The 24,373-nt window shown below is 37.5% G+C and overlaps 1 protein-coding gene across 1 annotated transcript; it reads left to right on the forward strand.

Moving 5' to 3' along the window:
• Positions 1–16,737: 16,737 nt before the first annotated feature.
• Positions 16,738–18,531, forward strand: UTP3 (UTP3 small subunit processome component). The gene has a single exon (XM_028507584.2). It carries the CDS (start codon positions 17,048–17,050, stop codon positions 18,461–18,463), a length of 1,416 nt encoding a protein of 471 aa, XP_028363385.1. The 5' UTR covers positions 16,738–17,047; the 3' UTR covers positions 18,464–18,531.
• Positions 18,532–24,373: the final 5,842 nt, after the last annotated feature.

Raw genomic sequence — 24,373 nt, forward strand, 5'->3', positions numbered from 1 at the left:
ACATCCTATTAAATTCTACTTGGCAGATGAAAAAACTGTTGTATTTTGATAGAATTGTTTTTCTTAAAATACACATCCATGAGCAAAAATAAATAATTAAATAAATAAAGTTATTTAAGATTTTTATAAGACTCTCAAGTCAAAGGAAAATTTAATTATAGTAATTTAGAAGAATGATTGAGAGAAAAAATGGTTTCATGCTTAAACTCATTGAACTACTCACTGCTCCAAACTCTTCTCTACATCCAAACTTACCCTTACAAATCATTGTCACTCAGCAGACAGCAATCTTTTCAAAAAGAAGGTCAGACCACATTTGACTTAAAGCCCTCGACTGGCTTCTCATTGTACTTGGAAGAAACTCAAACTCCTTATCTTGCCTGATTTCCCACAATTCTCCCTTTCACTCATCCCTCTCCATCTGTTTCTGCTCAGGGCCTTTGTACTCCCTAGTCCCTCCGCATAAACACTTTCCATATCCTTGCATGGCTGGCCCTTCACCATCATTCAAGTCTCAAGTCAAGTACCATTGCCTCAGAGAGAATTTCCCCAGTTGCTAATCCTCCTAAGCAACCTGCCAGTCACTGTCATATTGCCCAAATTTATTTTTTTCATAGTATTTATCATTGCTTAAAATTCTTATTTACTTTATTTAGTACCTATTTCCTCCTCATTAGAACAAACGCTCCTTGAGAATGGCATTATCTTGTTGTTCACTCCTTCCAAGAACCAAGCACAGGAATGCCTAAAATGTATTGATTGAATAAAGGATGAATGGAAAACTTTTTCACAAAGAGTTGAAAACTGTCTCTAATCTTAAGTCCTCTAATGATATTAGTCTCTTTTTTGGACAGTCTCCATATTGTCATAGTTGCTTTTTTAAGTATGGTATTCAGATGTATACAACAATCCAAGTATCATCTGACCCCTTGGTCAGATGATAACATAGAACTGTAACATTTTTTCAATAAATGTGACTTAAAAATGATAGTATCTCTTTTTGGCTACATTATGCTATTGGCTTTCATTAAGTGTACTGTCAACTAAAATCCCCTTTTTTTAAAAATGTGTTCCTATAAAGTAATAATTTTCCCACATTTAATAATTAAATAGTTGAGATTTAGGTATGTGCTTTAGCATTGGTCTCCTAGTTTCTTCCTGCTAAACTCAAACTAACATTATACCTGTTTAGATTCTTTTTTGAGTTCAGACTCTGAAATCCAGCACATTAGTTATTTCTCTCAGCCTCACAGCGTCTATAAACTTGATATGCATGCTATCAGAATCCTCACTTAAGTCATTAAGAAAATGTTCAAAGTGGTAGTGCTGAAGACAGACTTCTATGGCATACATCTAAAGTCCCACCTCTAAGCTAACACCAGTCCATTGACAAGCACATTTGGGGCATAGCAGATCATTTCAAGTTAATTCTTATTTACTTTACATAATAACATACCATCACACAGGCTGTAATTCTCCATTCTGTCCACAAGCATACCATGAATAATTATAAGTAATCGACCTCTCCTTAGCCTCTGTCTTTAATATGATGTGATTATTTCCCTTAAAAATCTTCCATAAAATAAAAGGTTCCTTGAATCCTAGCATCTTGCCACATGAACACATAAAAGAGATGGTGATATTTTTAAAGAACTTCTTGGCTTTAAATACAGGATCTGGCTGAATTGTCTTGATTTTCCTTTTAATGGATTAAATTTTGTATTTAGTGTAACAATTCATTGTTCCTACTTGTCCTTAAACTTTATATGAAAACAAGTTTTGGTATTGAATAGTGTTACCCAAAACAGCTCCAAAACCACAGCTTCTGAAATGAGTTACAGGGTCATCAGAAACACAGCCTTTACCCCTTCCCCATACACACTCTATCTCTATCTTCTGTACTTTTGAGACACTAGACAATGGAAAAGTAACTTTTGATTCAACCCTCAAAAATTAACTCAGGAAAGATCACATTAGCACTGGAGGAAAGATCTTTGCCAAGAGATGCTAACAGCAAAAATGATCTCCAAGATAAGTGAAGCAAGATAAAGCATTCAAAAGTGGAAAAAACTTTATGTGTATATATACACAATATAACAAATATGTAATTGTTATCAGTTTACTTTTAAACATTCTAGCCCTGGCTGGCATAGCTCAGTGGATTGAGTGTGAGCTGTGAAACAAAGTGTTGCAGGTTCAATTCCCAGTCAGGGTACATGCCTGGGTTGCAGGCCATGACCCCCAGCAACTGCACATTGATGTTTCTCTCTCTCTCTGTCTCCCTCCCTTCCTTCTCTAAAAATAAATAAATAAAATCTTTAAAAAAAACATTCTAAAAGTCCCAAAACATCCTATAGTCACTCAAAGTTCCACAAATGCACTCTACATGAAGTTACTCACAAAGATTGAAGAGAGGTTTTTCTATCACAAAAGTGAGCTAAGGGCTGATCCGACTGGCAATCTATTCCTCCCCACAGAGATCCTGACTGGGTTGCTCTGGACTTCCCAGAACTCTTGGGGAGCACTTTCTCTTTCTCCAACTCCATGAAAGCAAGTGTGACTTACTGAGAATCATTATCAACAAAAAATTTAAGATATGTTTAATAATATTAAGGAGGATACAAGATTACAACTGTATTTGACATGCTTTATTTCTTAAAAACCAAGATGTAGGACATGAGTGTTATATTACCCTTTACAACTTGTATTTTCATATTAAATTTAAAACAATTGACTTACTATCCAAAGAGACCAATTATCACTCCAAACAAGGGATGCCTATCCCATCCCTTTCAGAACCTTTACTCTGGATCTATTTAGTCAGCTAAGAATTAACTAATGACCCCACCTGTTGAATATTATTATAGGTTAAGTAAATGCTTAGTATTAAGTGCAGGATTAACAATACTAAACTTTATTTCCAAAATTAACTTTTAATCTTTAAAAGCATATATAATTGCATTTTACACGATTGTAGTTTTGTGCAAACTATTTTGTGTTCCTTTTTGTCACATGTGTTTTATATACCAGTTTCCAAAAATTGATATACAAGGTCTGTCCAGAAGGTATCCAGCCATGAAATATGAAAAACAGAGACATTTACTGAAGAAGATACAAAGTATGAGGAACATTGTACATAGGACACTGACACCTCAGTTCCCTTCCAAATAGGCACCTTAGGACCTCACACAGTTCCCCCAGTCACCATCAGCTGCTTCATTGTATTTTCCTGGATCTCAGTGACAGTCTAAAATCTCTTCCCTTTCAAAAGTGATTTTAGTTTGGGGGTGAAACCAGAAGTCACAGGGTGCCAAATCTGGGCTATAGGGGTGTCGAGTCAACTGAGTGATTTGATTTTTCACCGAAAAGCTCTGCACAAGATGTAATACATAAGTGGGCGCACTGTTGTGATGAGGCTGCCAGTCATCAGTTGTCCATAGTTGTGGCCTACTGAATCATCTGAATAGTTTCTGGGGAGGAATGTTCAAGCATAACCAAAATCTGATGCAGATTCATTGCTCTACATGCTCAGTCATTCCAAATGCGACTGCCACACAGTACACATGCTCACTCAATGGTGTCTACTGCCTCCACTAACTAGTACAGTGAAGTCATCATTGTTAACACATGCACATTCTGGTCCACTCTACTTGGCTACCAGGTTACATCAACATCATACAAACTGCTCTCATTATATCAACAATGCCTGGACTTTTTCCAGACAGACCTCATAAATGCCACATTAACCTTTGATGTAGTTATGTAATATTCCATAATGTTGATATATCATGGTTTGCATAAAGTGTCTACTGCCCCATTTGGGATTACCCCATTTACTTTAAATCAAAAACTATTTTTCAACAAATGTATGTTGCAGACCTAATATGTATCTGATATGTTGAAACCTTGGTGCTAAGATATAAATGACGGTGAACAACTAGGCTCTGCCCTCCCAGAGATTATACTCTAGTGAGGAAGACAGATAAGAAAAGCAAATAAACAATCAGTCAGATAAATGCAATGAAGGAAATAGACAAAGTGTTGTGATAGAGAGCATTTGCCATAGGGTTCTTCTAAAGTAGTCTACTTTAGAAGACATACTCAGGAAAGTCCTCTCAGAAACAGTAATATCTAGGCTGAAACAGGGACAAATGAAAAGGAGCCTGTAGTAGCATAGAGAATATAGTCAATAATATTATAATAACTATGTATGGTGCCAGGTAGGTACTGGAACTATTGAGGGAACACTTTATAAAGTATATGATTACTTAACCACTACACTGTATATACTAATACAAAATAATATTTCATATAATATATATATGTACTTTTGATTAAAAGGGCAAAAAAAGAAGAAAGGGAGTCTGTACTACTTTTCTGTGCTCCTAACAAATTACAGACTGAGTGGCTTAAAATAACACAAATGCATCATTTCAAAATTCTGTAAATTGGAAGCCTGGGTAGGCTAAGCTAACTCCTTTTCTCTTTCACAATGTGGAAACCCAAGGTGCCAGCCACCTTAGCTCTTATCCTGAGGCTCTGGGAGAGAATCTACTTCCAATCTTATTTAGGTTGTTAGTGAAATTCAGTCCCTTATGGTTTTAGGGCCAAGGTCCCCATTCCCTTGCCTACCTCATAGAAGATGTCCTTGGCTTCTAGATGCTGACAGCATCCCCTGGCTAGTGGCCCCCTTGATCTTCAAAGCTAGCAACAGTAAGCCACAGTAGACCAAGTTCTTCTCATGCTTCAAATCTCTCTGACCTCTGCTTTTGCCTCATCTCTCCTGCTTCCAGCCAGAGAAAGCTCTGTTTTTAGGGATTTGTGTGATGACATTGGGCCCATCCAGATAATCATGAATAATCCTCCCATTTTCAGGTCCATAGACTTAATCACATCTCCAAATTCTTTTGCTAAATAACAGGCAACACATTAACAGGTTCTAGGAATTAGGGCCTGCAGGTATTCTGGAGGGATATTATTCTGCCTACCACAGAGTCAAACAAAGTTGTCTTCCAAGTAAAAAGAAAACAGCAAGGAAAAGGCCCAAGACAGAAAAGAGCCTGGTCTGCACAGGGCAGGTAGCAGGGAGCATGGCCCCTGGAGGGGAAGTAGAGAGCAGGGGGAAACCACAGCAGATGACACCGTGTACTTCTTTAGTACACGGTGTCCTAAAGTATGTGAAAGTAACTTTTTTCCCCATTTGAATTATAGAAGTATAGAGTCTTCTTTGAATTTTAGAATCAAACTTAGTCCATTTTTTTACTGTTTTATTGTTGTTCAATTACAGTTGTCTGTGTTTACCCACCACCACTCCCTACCCCATCCCAGCCAAACCCACCTGCCTCCCTTGCTTCTATCCCCCCCTTGGTTTTGTCCATGAGTCCTTTATAGTCTTTCCTGAAAACCCTCCCCCCTCCCTCCCCCATTATCCCTTCCCACTTAACTTAGTCATTCCAAAGCTGAAGCAGGAGCACAGGCTTCCTAACTTCCAGCTCGTTTCACCTCCCACAAAACCAAAAGCCATTATTATTTCTTTTGCATCTATAGGATGAAATTTCTTCTAACTGGACAGTTTTCACCCCTAAACATTTTGGTTCTTACATGCAGAATTTCTTCAAATATGCTTCTGTATCCAACCGGTGTATGTAAAATTTATATTTAGACATCAGGAGGCAACAGCCAAATTAACAAAAAACTCAAAACATGAGGGAGACCCTGCATCCCAAGTTCTTTTTTAAAATTAAAAAATTAAGACAAACAAAAAAAATGAATTCTCTTTTTTTCCAATGGCTTTCCACATAGACTTTAGGGTAGTGTTTTGTGGTTGAATGTTTATAAGGAGAATGGCACCTGTGCTGTGGTCTGTTTTTAAATAAACTCACACCTGCAGGGGCTTTTCATAGAACAGCTGTTTGGGATATTACATGTCAGTTATTTGACCATTATGCAGAGCTCTTCCCCCTCACCACACTACCTTCTGGGCATGTCTTAATTTACAAATAGGCTGTTTCCAAAAATTCATTTGAAAAACAACAGTTCCGATTTCATGATCATTTCCCTAGAGATATAATAGTAAACAAGGCTCCCAGGAAACCTCTCAAACAATATCTCTTTCAATTCGTTAACTTCAGTGGTGTGGTCCCTCCTTGTTCTAAGGAAATATTCATCTATTTCAGGGGAGGCCTCTGCTCTAATCAAATATATCTGTTCTCCTCTTCCTGTATGTGATCAGCTAATTCTTGTTTCAGAATCTTTTTTCTCTGTCATTTTCCTCACTGTAGTTTATTTTTCCTTCCTGTCAACCCTTGTTAAAAATACAAAAGTCTTTAAAACTAATTCTACCAAGGCTTCCCTGCTTAATATCATCTGGTTCTGTTCACCACATTGCTCTCTATTTCTTCATTGCCAAAAAAATTAATCTTATACCTCTTTATATCATTTTCCATGATCTGGCATATTACTTTACATTTTCATCCTTTTTCTTCATATGTGAATAAAATTATTTCTTATACTATAATTAATGCCTCCTAGATGCATAGAAGGTATCAGAAGATCAGTCACAATTGGATAAAAGGATATGAGGAAATACCAAAAGACAACTACAAAGATTCAGGAAAATGGGTGATAAAATAAAATTGTTCTTGTTCTAACTCTTCTATTCCTAGTTTTTACATCATATGTAAGTGCCATACTAACTGTTTACCTTAATAACAAGGAAAAAGCATAAATCCACAGTGGACAATATCCAGTTAATTATTGTAGAAATATCTAATGCCTTCTTTTAATATAACCATAAAAATATTTTGAATCTCTCTCAAATTTCAAATAAGTTGCTTTAGCCCAAAAGATGTGTAAAAATCTATTATTTTCCAACTAACTTTGAAACATTATAGCTATAAATATATTGTATATTCAAATAATTAATAATATGTAAAACAACATAATACCTTGCAGTGTAAAGATATGTCTTAATAGACATATCTACTCCATTCAATTACTTTGCCATCTTCCTCCTGAACAAAGAACAAAGGCCTGGATGTCAAATTGTTTGGGTTCAAATGGAACTTTAGTAGGTTATTTAACCTCTCTCTTCCTAAATTTCATCCATAACATAAGCATGACTGTAGGACACAATTCATAGAATTGATGAGAATAAGCTTAAAGAACCCAGAACATGATTATAACATATAAACACTCAATTATTATAGTATCTATTATTATTCTTCTTCTTTTACATTGAGAAAAGATGTCATCTCCTTTCAGGTTAATATAAATGCTAAGCTATTATGGTAGGCAGAAAAATGCCCATCAAAGATGTCCATGTCCTAATTCTCAGAACCTGTGTCTATGTTATGTTACAATACATGACAAGGGAGAATGTAGGTTGCAGATAGAATCAGGTTGCTAGTTAGCTAGCCTGGATTATCCAGGTGGGTCCAATGTAATCATAAATGTCCTTATAAGAGAAAGAGGGAGGCAGGACAGTCAGTGAAAGTGTGAGAGAGAGGTTTGAAGATTCCACACTTCTTGATGAAATAAAGTTGCCATTTCAGCAAATATGTTTTTTGTGGTCTGTAAGACTAATGGTACCTTCCATGCCCTTGATTCAAATGGTTATTTATTCATTTATTATTTCTTTCAACAAATATCTATTGACATCTACTCTATGTAGCAGGAAAACAAGTGAATGAGATAGGTATGACCTTTGATCAGATGGGTGTACAGTCTATTGGATAACGATATATATTTACATGATGACAAATGTGCCATTGGAGCACGATATTGTGGGGAAGGGGTAGGCAGGGTCAAGGAAAGCTCCCCAGAGTAACTAATGATGAGTCAATGACAAGACTGAAAGATGAGTAGAAGGCAGGCAAAAAAGTGACAAACATGGTGTAGGAGAGAATATAACATCGACAACTTAGAGCTAAGAGAAAACATGACTATTCAAGGAAATATGGTAATATGAGTCCAGAGACCATATGTTTTATATGTTTCAACATATCTACCCTTAAATACCTACTATGATGCTGTGTGCTGTGCAAAATTAAAATATTTTACATGCATGTAAATTTGGCACTATTGTATGATATGGTTGTAGAGTTGGGATCCTACATAGACAACTATAAAATTATACTTGATCATAAAATATGTTCATTCAGGACCTTCACAACATGAAACAAGATTTCAAATATAATATCAGAATACCAGTGATTTATATATAAGAAAACTCTTAAATGATGTGTTGCTACTTTAAATATTGTACAATAGAAGATTAATAGTAGTAGTTAGCAATCAGTGTGAAGTAATGCTCTGATATGGCAATCAGTGCAGACAAAAATAAGTGGAAAGAAAATGATTTACAGTGAATAAACAATTTTACCAAAATCACAGAAGCAAAAAAAAAAAAACAAAAAGCATAATAATTCTGCCCAAAAATAATCAATGAAGGAACAATAGACCAATCTTTGAATGATATCCTCTAATTATACTTTATCGATATTTGCCTGTACACACCTACTGCATTCATGCTTTCCGAGATTCCAAAACAAAACTGAAGGGATTCAACATGGCTGATGTCTCCTGCTTCTCCTTGTTTTTTTGCTGTTATGTTGGTTGAAATTGATACCACATTTCTCAGTGATCTAAATTTATAAATATAAAGGGCCAAGTTTTTTCAATACACATTGAAGCATAATATGTCTCTGGGCCTTACATGTTTATCATTAGTGATGAAATATAGACTAAGGTCTTAGCTGGGTGGTTCATTTGTCTGGAGTGTACACCAAAGGTTACAGGTTCAATCCTAATCAGAACACATACCTGGGTTGCGGGTTAGATCCCCAGTCAAGGCACACACAGGAGGCAACCAATAGATCAATATCTCTCTCTGTCTCTCTCTCCCTTCCTCTCTCTAAAATCAATAAACATATCCTTGGTGAGGATTTAAAAATACACATATAGACTAGGAAACAGCATAATGAAATAGTTCAGAAAACCAAATTCAGAGTAAGACAGACTTGAGTTTAAGCACCAGTTATATAATCGTGGGCAAATTACATCACATTTCTGAGCCTCATCTGTGAAAAGAAGCATAATAATGGCACCCTTCTTAAAAACATATTATGAAAATTAAGCAAGATAATGAACTTAAAGAACCAAGAACAATGTCTCATACATAATTAGTATCTCCCCAAATATTCAATATTATTGGCAATAGCAAGTGGAAAAAGCCCAAAGAAGTATTAAAACTTTAGGATATGATAAAAATATGAATTGAGCTCACATGGAAGTTTTACTCAGATGTATTTTGTTGGTGGTGGTGATAATTTTTCACAAGTCTTAAACCTGAATAAATTTAAATTAGACATTTAATTGCATATAGCTCATTTATTAATCCAAATCTTTTAAATTTGACACTTGATGATAGATAGTCCTACAACTGTAGTGGTAAGCAGGTAGTATGCCCCTCTGGGCTACTAGTTCATATGTACTAATGACTTAGGTAGAAACAATCCAAACATTACTTTGTTTTTAGTTTATTATGTAATATAGTCCCACATTCTACTGAACATGGAAGCCCCCAAATCTCTCTTGCTCAGATTTCTCTCCCAAGCTTCAGACCCGTATACCTGACTTAATCTAGAAGATGTTAGGCACTTGAACCTTTTCACAGACACCTCAAATGCAGCATGTCCAAACTCGTTTTTCCCATTTCCTGCATCTTGCTAACCCCTTTCCTCCTGAGTTTTCTATCTTAGCGGAGGGTACCATCATCTACTCAGCTGTCCTAGAAAACCTGGGAGTCACTATAACTCCTCATCCTTCATGCTTAATTGTGCACTAAATCCTATGATGCCATCTCCTAAATAGCTCCTAATCTATTTTTTTAAATCCTTATTCCAAGGACCCTATTTAGACATTATAATTCATCACCTAGATGACTTTAACAGCCTCACACTAACTTCCTACCACAATCTTACCTTTTTTTTTATCAATTCCCTCATCTCACCCTGTTGAAAACCCTCCAATGGTTGCTCAGCATAAAGTCTAAGTTATCTCTGAACACCAAAAATAGATATAAATCAATGTCACATTTGCAGGCAGCTTATTAAAATCTTAGGTTGCTTTTACTAACTACTAATACCTTATTGAAGTTTAACAGAACTTGATTTAACCTATTATTGAACAGCTATTTACCAGTACTTATAGGTATAAGTGACTGTCTTAGATAATGTCAGGGTTACCGGGATGCACAGTGGTATATCTGGCAGAAAAGTACATAAATACTGTAGTTTTAACACAACAGAGAAGAGGTTTTCATACCCTAACACAGGAAGAGTTAAAGGGCTATTAGACGCTAGTGAGAAGCATGTAGGCTGGGCTCTGAAGGCTAAGACTAGAGATGTGGGCGACCGAAGAAAAGGTCGAGAGAAAGACACCTCAGAAAGAAAACAATGTGTGATGCAGTTTGGCTAGAGTGTAGAATTCCTCAAGGGAAGTACTAGGAGAGCAGCGGAGAAAATACATTGGGGCCAGGTAAAGGCAGGTCCTGAATACTAGGCTAAAAGGTAAGAACTTTGTGCTAGAGAGAATTAGGAGTGACCAAAGGAAAAATTTTACATGAACTGTGTTTCAAAAGACCTTCACCATCAAAGCTGTAATTACCATCAAATCGGTAGTTAATGTAGAAATAATTGTATCTATGACGTTCTTCAAGATGAGAAAAGATAAAAAGAGATTAAAATGATGTTTAGAAAATAATCACACAGCATTTCATTGGATTCAAATTTGGGAGGGAAACCAGTGTCACAATCTCACTAAATTCTTCATTTCATGATTGAAGCTGGCAGACCAGTCATTTCTCATTAGAAGCTCGAAAGGGTTCATATGTTTATCCTGTATTTCAGTAGAAGTTCTGTATTTTACTTCCAAATCACTTCTAGGATTTTTGTGTCTTTAAATAAATACAGACCTGAGCTGCAAAAAGAATCTACAACTTACTGGTTTCAGGGTAAGTGGTTTCCTTCAGAAATGAAAGCAGATGGCAACTGTTCTTCATTTCTTCCATTTTCCTTCTTAAACCTAAAAATATTCCTTCTTTCTTTTTTTGCACCCAAAAATAGTTCAAGGAGTTTCTGTGATTATATTATCTAAATAAGTTGATAGAAAATAACACCAAGAACCCATTTCCCATTATCACTATCACAGCAAACTGTTTTTACTATTAATACTACTTCTCTGAGCATAAAAGAAACTGCTTCTTTAACAACCTCAGTCATCAAAACCTAGTAGTCTGTGACACTGAGGTGAAAAGTAAATACACATTTAACTATTAGCTTAAGTTTACAAAAGTCACATATTTAATATCTCATCTATTAAATTAAAATAAAATAAAACTGTGCTGATGACTAGAGAAGCACAAAAGACACTGCAACTGATTGTTAAAGGCTACTATTTTGATATGCTGGCATGACCTAGATTCCAGGATTTTTTTAAAAATGACTACTTGGATCTAGACTTAATGGGGCTCACACACTTAGTGCGGGGGGGGGGGGGGAACAGTAAGTATAAATAGAGATAAATACAAAACAAGAGGAAGTTCTTCCCCTCTCTGAGGAGGCCAGGAAAGGCTTTTGAGGCGACATTTCAAATGAGTCTTAAAGGGTGAATAAGAGTTCTCTAGAAAGTATAAAATAAACATATGCAAAGGAAAAGAGGCAAGAAAAATCATACCCTATACAAGGTTCATAAGGAACCTTGTAGGTATTATTTATACATGAATGATTGATTCAATGATAATTATAGCTTTGATAGTGAAGGTCTTTTGAAACACAGTTAATATAATTTTTTTCTTTATTCAGCCCTCATTCTCTATACAATACAGGCCTTAGCTCTTAGCCTAATATATTATATATAACATATTTGCAAGTGAAAAATTACACAATGCTATGCCCCACATGATGACAGTCAGAATGTAGTAAGATGTAAAGTTAAAGTTCTATGCAGGAGTCGGGTCATAAGGACTGTGAAGCTTTTAAAGGACCTTAAGATAGGGACCTATAAGGTCATTTTGTGTGTGTCTGCTTATTTATTTATTTTTTAAATTGAACCTAAGATGCAACAGTTATTCTCCTCAGTCCCTGGTACATTCTCATTATTGTCCCACAGCAGATTCTTCCCCTATTCCTTCCAATCTCCAAGCCTCATCCTATTCTTTGCTGCTCCATAGCAATTGTCCTTTCATATTTAATGTACATTATTTTTGTTTGTATACATCTTAAAAATTGTGTATTGTATTGTGCACTCATTTCCAATTTATGTGAATGGTGTTGTATTGCATATCTAATTTTTTATTTTGTTCCCTAAGCATATTGTTTTTAAGAGCTATCCATGTTGCTTTACAGACATACTCATATAATCTACTATTTCCAGTTACTGGGTACTTAAAATAGCCATCTAATTTACCATCAAAATCATGAAAGTAAAAGGGGGTGCTATTAATAATTACACTGGAATAACAGGTTAAATAGGGTCATAAATGGCAAACCAAGATGTGTGGTCGCTCTATGCTCCTAAATTCTATGCTGTTCATCCATGACATTTTACTGATTTGCTCTTCCAGAGATGAGCATCCAGCTTGTCTCCAACTCCCTGCTATCAAAATAACTTTTCAGACAGCCTCATACAGTTCCCATTATGGACCTGTGTGAGAATTGTCAGCCAAAAAGATGTCTGAAATATTTATAAATTTCTGATAAGTAATTATGAGAACACTGAAAAGATGAGCAAAGGGAAAAGAAAATTGTAAAGCAGTGATTGAAGAATAAAGAGTGGTCCAGCACTTCATTTAGAATGGAAGGTTTTAGGAGGGGGTAATGAAAAACTGGCTAGAAAGTTGGCTTTGAGGCAAAACTGTGGGAGGGCCATGTATGTTGTGAACTTTATCTTGGTAGTAACTGAGAGTCATTGGAAGTTTTTGAACAAGGGTGTGGGACAATGGAAATTGTTTCTAGAAAGATATATCTGGCCCTGGCTGGTGTGGTTCAGTGGACTGAGTGTCAACCTGAGAACCAAAGGGCTCGCTGGTTCGATTCCCAGTCAGGGAACATGCCTGGGTATAGGCCAGGTTCCCAGGGAGTGGGTGAGAGGTGACCACACATTGATGTTTCCCTCTCTCCCTCCCTTCCTCTCTCTCTAAAAATAAATAAATATTTTTTTAAAAAAAATAGAAAGGTATATCTGATGATACTGAATCAAATGTACAGGGACTAGAAATGAGATGATGTATTGAGCTAATATTTGAAAGTAAGTATAATACAACAGTTGGCTACAGTGCAGTATGGATTCTGAAGCCCTGTCTGGATTCAAATCTAGTTCTACCAGTTACTAGCCTTATTATCTCCTTTAAAACCCAAATGCCTCAGTTTCCTAGGTTAGAGATTATTATAGTACCTTCCTCATAGAGTTGGATGTCAAGAGCTTATAACAGTACCTAGTACAAACTGCTTTCATTGTTAGCTTTTATTACTATTATTGCTGCATGGTACAGGAAGAATTTGAGATCATTTTAGCTAATCTGGTGGTAGAGTACCTTCAACACCCAGAACTCATGCCCAGAAGAAAGGATGCTAATATAACCTAATGTGTAGGTGGCAAACACTAGGCCCATGGACTGAATCCAGCCCTCTACCTTGTTTCATCCAGCCTGGCACCTTGTTTCTACCCGGCAGCAGCGCTGAGCTGTCACTTAACTGTTAAGGAGTAGTTACATTTATATACTCCTAAAATTACATTTGGACCTTTGAAGGCAACTGTGAGGCTGATGTGGCCCCTGGTGAAAATGAGTTTGACACCCAGGGGTCTAGTGTGTCATTCACAAACCCCCAACTTCTCCTAAAGAGCTTAAAGGAAGGCAAAAGGGTTTTTGTTAAAAAAAAAAAAAAAGAAGAAGAAGAAGAAGAAGAAAAAAAAAAGTTGGCCCTTATTATGTGTAGCTTGCTAACTCCTAAGGCAGTATAATAATACAATAAAGATTGAAGTTCATAAATTATAGTTGCCACAAATATAATAGTTAAGTGCCAAATGTTATTTAATACCTGTTCATTTTCTCTGTGGACTTGGTGTTTTCTTTTTGATTGGCATAGGTGTACGATAAAGCTATTAATGTCTCTCCAGTAATACAAATTTTTAAGGAAAAAAAATTTCACCTAAGTGGCATTAAGATTAATTTGTAAAAGATTAGTTTGTGGAAGCCACTGGAATTAAACAACTGACTTTAACTGTTCTTTATCAAAAAGATCTGAGAATATTAGAACATAACAGTCTCTGAATATAATATTGGTTATTGCAACTCTATTCTAAATAGAAAATGTAATGTATAGTATAAAGTAAATATTAGAGCAATGTGATTATTTTCATTAAAAATATCCCAAATAACTTTCTAGCTTCTCTTTAATAACATACACATATGGTCCTGAAATATGACTAAATTTTCAAATAATCTGCAATAAAAATCAAAAGAAAAATTGGAATTTGTTTTATGTACCTAAATAAAACTTAATGTTTAGACATAATGAAAATTCAATACTACATTAAAGCAAGGATATAATTACGGTTCCAGTTTAGATGCAACATTGTGTAAGCAATATTTCTAGAGTAACAATCCAGAGATGATCTCCCACAGCATTGGGCTTACATCACACACTGCCTTGTATTTTCATAATCTGCATGTATGTCTTTCCACCTGATTAAAAGCTCCTAGAGAAAAAAAGACTGTGGCCAATTCTCCTTTGGATCTACTATGGCATATAGCATTCTGCTAAAGTTAGTAAACAGTGGATAGTTGTTGAATGACAAAAATCTATTATTTACATTCAAAAGTGAATTCTGTGCTTGCCATCAAAACATAGGATTTTTATTCATAAAATTACATATTTAAAAATCTTGTAAAGATTTTCAAGTTTATAAGTTACTTCAAAATATCACTTTTCTAAAAATATGTTATTTTTCTTAAGCTAAGAACACATACTTTCTGCAAAGAAACTGTATGTCACTATTACTTTTAGCAACATATCAAAAGTTCAGCTTCCAACACCTATGTTCGAAAGTATCAAAATACTGAGCCTATCATATGTAAAGTCTGAAAATTTAAACCTTGAATTTTTCTAAGATTATAGGGCTGTCCTTTCATACTTCTAGCCCTAGCAATATTTCTAAAGACAAGGTTAACTACTTTTTTCCTTATCACCACCCTCTTCCTCACAAACTTTAATCTGTGCTCTTGGTTTCTTTCATCCATCCAGCAAAATATACCCTCTGGGAAAGATCTGAAACCAATTCACACCTAAGACCCAAAGGACTGGTAACAGCTGAGTGTGAAAGCCTGGTGTGGGAGCCCTGTCTCTGGTTTCTGTGCCAGATTTTCTAATATAATCTCCATAAGTCTGTTTCCACATGTTGAAAGTAATAATGTGATGCTGGTATTGATGATCCCTAAAATCCATTCCAGTTCAGGTTACCTTCTTTAGGGAAGTTTGTAGCCTAATGCATCATTCATTCACTCTGTTTTATGTAGCACCTGAGACAGGTAATCAAATACTGTAATTTCAATACTTACTCATTAAATAAACCTTTTTTTGGATGCTTACTCTGTGTCAGACACTGTACTGGGTGCTTGCAGTATCAGTGTTTGTAGAGATCTACTAGGTAATGTAGAAGAACTGAGGAAAACACAATTAAGGGAGTTGAGACCAAAGAGGTGATGCTTACACTTTCTCTTCAATACAGCAGAAATTTCCCAATGTTTGGTGAAGTACTAAACCCTGTTTAAATGAGGATGGCGTCTATAAAAAAAGCGATGTAAAAGGCATGTTGAGCGTTTTCAGTAGCCTGGGTAACACAGGACTAGGGTTCACAGCAGTTAACTCCTTTTATAATTTGGCATATGCGGCATGATTACTTGATTAAAGCCTGTCCGCCGCTAGACCATAAGTTGCACGAGTACGGGGACAACGCCTGCTTTTGCCCACCATTGTTTTCCCATGGCCTAAAACGCTGCCTCGTGCTTAATGTTTAAGAATCAGTAAGTTAAGGGTACGTGATTGAATTAAAATGTGTCATTTCCAAAGCACGTGGAAGAGTGAAACTTCTCCACTAAAAGGAAGAGAAATCACGGTGTCTTCTACAGCTAAACTGAGATGCTAGGCAAGTCATATCCTACAGCAGGGCTCTGTCTCCCCGTAGTTACCCCTCCGAGACTCAAATCCCCGAGGAGTCAACGAGCTCTGAGCGCGGGCAGTCGGAGGTCTTCTAACCACGGTCCCGAAGCCCGGCCTCCGCTCACGCCCCGAGCCGAAGACAGGATCCTCCAGTCCTGCAGCGCCAGTGGCGCCCCCAGGCAATGGTGCTCGGAAATGTATTTGCACGTGGCGGAGAGAAAAGCAACCCGATTAACTTCCAGACCGGTGAACGGAAAAGATAATATAATTTCGGTAAACCAGGAAATCTTTTACACCTGAACTTAGCTCGTATTCGGAGATGCCCGGTACATGCGCAGTACAGCTGCGCCGGGTACCACCCTAGGCGTAGCCCCGGGTACCACCCTAGGCGTAGAGGCAGAGCGCCCTCTACTGGTCCCGACGACCTCCCCTCCCGGTTCCGTCACTGCGTCTGGCCCCCGCCCATTCAGGCTCGCGAGATCAGAGGTGTTCCTACGGGGCTCTACGGAACTAAACTTCCTATACATGCTGTTCCTACACGGAAAGATTTTAATTCACCCGACTAGATTGTTATCAAAGGGCAAGCGAAAAGGGAGGTGCTCGTAACTTGACCAGGCTGCGGGACCGAGCGGAAGTTCCGGTTCACCCGCTACACGGAGAGCATTCTGGGAGCCGGAAGGCGGATCTCCTACGGTCTACCGCCGCGCCGGCAGACTCGCGTGGTACGAGAGCGCGTGGTTGGCGTGTTGCTGGAGCGCGGGACGCGTGCACGGAGATTAGGAGTGGCCGAAAGCCTGTCCTCGGTGTAGAATCTGAGACCGCGAGCTATGGTGGGGAGATCCCGGCGGCGCGGAGCGGCCAAGTGGGCAGCTGTGCGGGCCAAGGCAGATCGCGGCCCAACGGACGAAAAGGAGGACGATTTAGAATTGCCGCCCTCACCAGGGGACTCCAGCTACTACCAAGATAAGGTAGATGATTTCCATGAGGCCCGTTCTCGAGCCGCCTTGGCTAAGGGCTGGAGCGAAGTAGAGAGTGGGGACGAGGAGGAGGATGGCGATGAGGAGGAGGAGGTGCTAGCCCTAGATATTGCTGATGAGGACGATGAGGATGGAGAGAGTGGCGGGGCTGAGGAGGATGATGATGGTGGGAGCTCCGTGCAGAGTGAGGCTGAGGCCTCTGTGGACCCCAGTTTGTCGTGGGGTCAAAGGAAAAAACTTTATTATGACACGGACTATGGGTCCAAGTCCCGAGGCCGGCAGAGTCAACAAGAAGTAGAGGAGGTGGAAAGAGAGGAGGAGGAGGAGGCACAGCTCATTCAGCGGCGGCTAGCCCAAGCCCTGCAAGAGGATGACTTTGGGGTTACCTGGGTGGAGGCCTTTGCAAAACCTCAGGCGCCTCAGGTAGATGAGTCTGAGACACGGGTTGTGAAGGACTTGGCAAAGGTTTCGGTGAAAGAGAAGCTAAAGATGCTGAGGAAGGAATCACCAGAGCTCTTGGAGCTGATTGAAGACTTGAAAGTTAAGTTGACAGAGGTGAAAGATGAACTGGAGCCATTGTTGCAATTGGTGGAGCAAGGGATCATTCCACCTGGAAAAGGAAGTCGATACCTGATGACCAAATACAACCTCTATTTGAACTACTGCTCCAACATCAGTTTTTATTTGATCCTGAAAGCTAGGAGAGTCCCTGCACACGGACATCCTGTTATAGAAAGGCTTGTTACCTACCGAACTTTGATCAACAAGCTGTCAGTTGTGGATCAGAAACTGTCCTCTGAAATTCGTCATCTACTCACATTTAAGGATGATACTGGAAAGACAAAACTAACTCCAAAAGCAAAATCCACCAAGGCCAAACCAATATCTGTTTCAGAGGCTGCCGCTGCCGTTACAGATCTTTCTGATGATTCCAATTTTGATGAAGCTGCACTGAAATACTCTAAAGAAACAGAAGACAGGCAAAAGTTGAAGAGAAAGAAAGAAGAAAATAGTACTGAAGAACAGGCCCTTGAAGATAAAAATGCAAAGAGAGCCATTACCTATCAGATTGCTAAAAATAGGGGACTTACACCTAGGAGAAAGAAGATTGATCGCAATCCCAGAGTGAAACACCGGGAAAAGTTCAGAAGAGCCAAAATTCGCAGAAGAGGCCAGGTTCGTGAAGTTCGCAGAGAGGAGCAACGTTATAGTGGTGAAATATCTGGAATTCGTGCAGGAGTTAAAAAGAGCATTAAGCTTAAGTAAACTTTTTGCTTTAAGTTTTGTGTTTTTTGCAAGTTCTGGATCAATAAATTTTCATTTTAAGTAGTGAAGTTATTGTATTAATATACCACCTAATCTTAAATTTTAAGTAATCTGCTCAGTAGGGAAATTAATTTGGGTTATTGATCAATTTATTTGTCCTTTAATTTTTATTAAGGTCATACTAAGAACTGTGGGAGGAATATGCAGGTGCTTGGGAAAAGAGATGGTGTTGAAAAAAGTTTTCCAGAATCTTGTCAAGTAGTAGCCTAGGAAAATTTCACAGCTAGTTGTGGAACAACAGTCAGAATACTTGTACAGTTTTTCTCAGAAACTGAAGTGAACGCACCTTTGGCAATCATTCGTAAAATAGCCTATAAAATATTTCTGACATATTATTTCATTTACCTAAGTATAACTCTTGAGCAGAACACTTGTTAATAAATAGGTTTAATGTTAAGAATTTTGCACATTGAAAAAAAGAATTTTGTACATTGTGTGTGGTAAAGAGTGAAGAGGAACTATGAGTAAGGAAAGATATTCCTTAATTACATTAATTATGATATTTTCTAATAGTCCTTAATGTGGTAAATAGGTAAAAATTCCATTTCCCCTTCTGTACTGGTGACATGTCATGGGTGCCATTTCTACACTCCATTTGCTGAAAATTTGGTATGATTACTCCTTAGGTAAGTGCCAACTTCAAATGGTAACAGACATTTTTCTAAGTTGCTCTGGTATTTACAGTAGGAGAGAGATACTGAGATGGTGAACTTAAAAATATTTAGGATGATGCCAGGGAAGAAATTGAGAGGACTGGTAAAGGAAAGCACAAAAGGTGGCTTAACTATGTCACTGTTTTTCATTAATTATTGTGCTAGCTGTTGAAGATGGAGAGATGATTAGTGGTTAATATTTACTAAATACTTTCCATGTACCAGATATATATCACCTCATTTAATCTTTGCAGTAACCTTGTGAGCTTGTACTGTTATATCAAGATGTTAGGGTGCTGAAATTTGTGAAGGTGAAGTTTTTAAAGGACATCTTGAGATTTGGGTCCAAGCCAGCTTAATTTGAGCCTTTACTCTCTTAACCTCTGGCTTGTATCTGCCTCCTCAGAGTAGCACACATGTCAAATAAGTTTATCTTTTGTTTTCTTATAAATAAAAGAGGTAGATTGGAAGTAAAATTAACATTTAATGAATGCTAAAGTACACTTTGTACTTATTTCCTTTTCACAACAGTTCTTATGTGGTAAATTCTATTACATAGTTATGGAGATGAGGAAAATGACAAAGAAGTTAAGTAACTTCTCAAGGTTATTTAGCTATTCATCCCAGCCAGCCTGGCTTCAGAGCCCTGTCCTTGTTGGTATCACATAAAAAGTGTAGATTTTAAAGTTAACTTACTAGGGTGGTTTTGAATTAATTACTGGATCTCTGACTCATTTTCTTCATCTGTATAGTACAATTATTATACTTACCTTGAAGAGGTAAAACAGTGGTTAAGAGCTGTGGGATCATAGAAAATACGTGTGTGTGTGTGTGTGTGTGTGTGTGTGTGTCTGCCTGCCTCTTCTCCCCATTCCTCACACAAGGATCCTAAAACCCTTATCAATTCCTAAGTGATTAGAACACTTGGGAGCATCTTCTGTTCCAATGAGGTTACTTTGGATGGGCTTCTGAATGGCTCCAGGATGGGGCCTGGTCACCAGAAAGACCAAGCTATGGTTAGAAACTTGGAATTTTCAGTCTCATTCTCCAGAAAGGGAAGAGGGGATGGAAATGGAGTTAATGATTGATTATACGTTCGTTAGAAGTCTCCATAAAAATCCCAATAGTGTGGGGTTCAGGGAGCTTCCATGTTGGTGAACATATCCAGTACTGGGAAGGTGATGTACCCCAGTTCCACGGGGACAGAAGCTCATGTGCTCGGGACCCTCCCAGACTTCATCCTATGCTTCATCCCACTGTTCATCTGTAACCCTTATGTCCTTTTACTAAACTGGTAAATGCGATTCCGTAAGTTCTGTAAGCAAATCAAGTGTTAAGATATGTTTTACACTTTACCTACTGTATTTTCTCATGTCAAAGTTTTTAACGTTACTTTAGCTATGTATTCCAGATATGTTATCTTTTTTAGAGACATTGATTTGTTCTTCCACTTATTTATGCATTCACTGGTTGCTTCTGTGTGCCCTGATCCAGGGTGGAACTTGCAATCTTGGCATATCAGGACCCATTCTAACAAACAGCTACCCAGCTAAGCTCCAGATATGCTTTCTTGACTCAGCTATTCATTTTTGAAAAAAAGAAAACAATGATTTTCTTTTACATTTGCCTTCAAAGTGAAGCTTTAAATACAGTAAACTTGAAGAATCAACATTTTTAAACTACAAAACAAAAAAAAAAAGGAAGAAACTAATAAACAATGTCTGCTTTAAGAGAAACCAGAGAGGGTAGCAATTAGGAATTTGATCGCTCAAGCCAGGCTGAGTTTAAATCCCAGTTTCATCACTTAATGGTGTGTCTTGGATCTACTTAACCTTTCTGTGTCCAAATTTCCTCACATTGAATAATACCAGATTGTTATAGCCATTTAAAAGTTAAACCATGTAACATAAATTTAGAACAGCACCTGGCAGGTAGTTAAGTAGTATTAGTTGCTATTAGTCCATTAGAGAAAAAAACTAATTTACTCCACTTAAAAGCATTAATTTTCTCCTTGGTTTTATCATAATGGTTCTTAGACCAGAATGTTAAGGATCAGTTGGTAAGTTTAGAATGTAGATTCTGTTTTAACTGGGCCAATGTCTACTAAGAGATCTGTATTTTTAACAGGTAACTCAGATGATGCTGACCCAGGTGGTCTATAGAACACATTTTGGGAAACACTGCTGTGGGCACACTGATTTTTAGGTTTCTCTTTAGTGACAGAGACTATGAATGAAATTACAAGAATGAAAAATGATGCGATACCATGGGACTACAAAAACCTTGAGGGTAGCCCCAGAAGAATCTGTTGAAAGCAATGGATCTTCACCCCCACCCCCACCAGAAGAATAACATAAGCCTAATCACAACATTCTACATACCACATCAGTGGGTTCCTAGACTCTGAAGCCAGGAGTCCTTGGACCTCCATAGGAAAACTTATACTAGGGGACTGTTCTTTTCATACTCTTAAGCATTGCTTTATATGGCCTGTGTTAACATATACTAGGAGATCTTACCATGGGTGGGAGAGGGGATTATTCAAAGTAAGTTGATAACGGAATTTGATCAGCATCTAGAATTTTTTAGTATTTATTAAGTGAGCTCTACTAGACATACATTTCTAATCACACCATGTTTGAACATAAACAAAAAGGCATGTTAAGGCCACATAAGTTTATTAAAATTCATATTCAGTTAAATTTTTTTGAGTCACTTCTATTTTGGGTTCCTGATGGACACAGAATCAAAGAATTTTGATAGGACTTTAGAATGGGATTTTTAATAAAAACGTGGAAAGGGGAGTTGCCAAATTACTAGAGGAATAAATTGGTTGTACGTTGTAAAAAGGGTAAGCTCAAAAGATGCCAGCTCTGGAAGGATACACATTGGTATAAGAGATAAACACAGTACAGTCAGAGCCATTTACTGCATACCAGCTCCAAGTCCTTTGGAATAACACAGGCAAGAAAAGATGAAGATTTCAATTAGAGCAGAGAGCACAAATTAAAAAGAGTTTTGAGAGAAATTTAGAAGAGAATTGGAAAAGTGCATGAGACGGAAACAGTTACAGGTCAGCAAAAGCAAACAACCAAAGAGGTCTAGCAACACTATTAGGTTAAAACTAAATAGACACAAAATATGATAAGCTCCCTTAGGGTAGGAATTCTATTCCACAGTATACACAACATAACTTTGCTGTTAGCATGCCTTCATAAGAAAGATAAACAGTCCCTCGATATGTTTATTTCCTACTAAAACTGAACATTCATGATAAACTACTTGCAAGTACAGAAGAGTAGAAAAATACAACCATATTTCTACCACCCAAAGAAAACTGTCATTGTTTGATCTAGACTAAATACATTGCTTAAGATAAAAGATACTTATTGAGAGTGCATTGTTGCATTAAGAGTGGTGTTTATATTTCTTAGTATTACAGCCCCTGGCTAGGTGGTTCAGTTGGTTGGAGTGTGGTCCCGTACATCACAAGGTTGCAGGTTCAATCCCCAGTCAGGGCACATACCTACATTGTGGGTTCCATCCTTGGTCTGGATGCATGTGGGAGGCAATTGTCCATCTCTGGCTCAAATCAATAAGCATATCCTCAGGTGAGGATTTTTTAAAGTGATTATTATAGATACAGTAAACAGAGAGGAGGTACTTTTGTAATAAATGTTTTGGGAAAATAAATAACAATCATCAAAACTAGTAACAGCAATCAAAACCTAGTAATGCAAAAGGAAAGAATGATAGAATCTGGGAAAAAAGCTTTTCAGCAGGCTCTCCCTCAGGAAGCACACATGCCTTTCCCTTTTCTTCTTTCCCCACAAGGTGCATCTCCTAAACTCTAAGGGTCCTCAGGAGACTTGCAACCAGGGGAGTGATGAACAGCGGCAGCTCATCGCAGGCTAGCCCCCTGAACCTGTCTCCCGGACCCCTTTTCTCTGACTTCTCAGTGAGCTAAAGCAGCCCCACCTAGGCTCATTTCTTTCCTATAACATTATTTTAGAGAACTGAAGCAGCCCGGGCTAGGCTCTTTGCTGTTGCTTCTATCCTAAGTCCTTCCTTGTTTCATTGTCCCCAGCTTTAATATTTTAAAAAGAGAGACACACGGAGAGCTTTTTTACACCTCAGCTTTATATTAACTAATTAGTACAAATAAATTGCTGCATTTATTAGAGTGAGAAGTTTAACATGAAGAATTACATTGTTTTCAAATAAGACTTTTCCCAAGTACCACACAATGAAAAACAAATGGCTCACGAAAGCCATTTTAGAATCACAATAAACCTATGTACTATACTGAGAAAGAATATCAACATTTCCAAGTGCTATCTTTTCTTTGACTGCAGTTCTAAGAAGCTTATGCTAAATGTACACCCATGACATTGATCTCTAAGTTTTGTAATATATTCTCAACGTCCATCCTTAAAATCACCAAAGGGTTTCAAAAAACCAAACTTGGACAAATAAAAATAAAATGTGGATAAAGCAGAAAAACAGCCCTTTATATAACAAGATAGAGCTTGATTCTTACAATGGCTTGGATTTTTGTTGCTCTGCATTTTCAAGAAACCAACATGTTTAGGCTTATTTTTATAATCTTGGCTTCTCTAAATATGTGTAGCTACCAAACCAAGCCTTTACGTCACTAGGGGTTATGCAGAGCTGGGATTATATTATTGATCCAAAAGCTGAAAGCATAAGAAACTAGGGACTTGGAGTACCACCCACCTTTAAAGAAAATGCTCATAAATAGCATTCCCTGTAAAATTTAAAGGACTCATATTTCAGCTGATTTTCTATATTCGTTACACTGCCACTTAATTAATGACACAAAGCATAGAGTTTTTAAGTAGAGAGGCATAAAAAACCCTAGTACCCTGCAAAATTCCACAGCCTGTCAATGTTTCAAATACCTACAAGTATCTCAGTAACTAGAAAGGAGAAAGCAATTCAGGCTAGATAGCATTTCATACTTTGTTAACTTGATGACTCCCTTGGCTGCTTATTGGCCTTTCTCAAGAGTGATTTGTGAGGGCTCTGCTCTTTTCTTCTACCTACAATGGCATTAAGTGTACATTGTCAAATTATTTACTGAAACATTGCAAAAGATCTCTGTGAAGGAACTTGACAAGAATATAATGATACTTTGAAATTTCTACATGTAAAAACAGGGTAAAAGATCCAGTTA

The sequence above is a fragment of the Phyllostomus discolor genome, chromosome 1 (assembly GCF_004126475.2).
Source record: "Phyllostomus discolor isolate MPI-MPIP mPhyDis1 chromosome 1, mPhyDis1.pri.v3, whole genome shotgun sequence".
NCBI lineage: Eukaryota > Metazoa > Chordata > Mammalia > Chiroptera > Phyllostomidae > Phyllostomus > Phyllostomus discolor.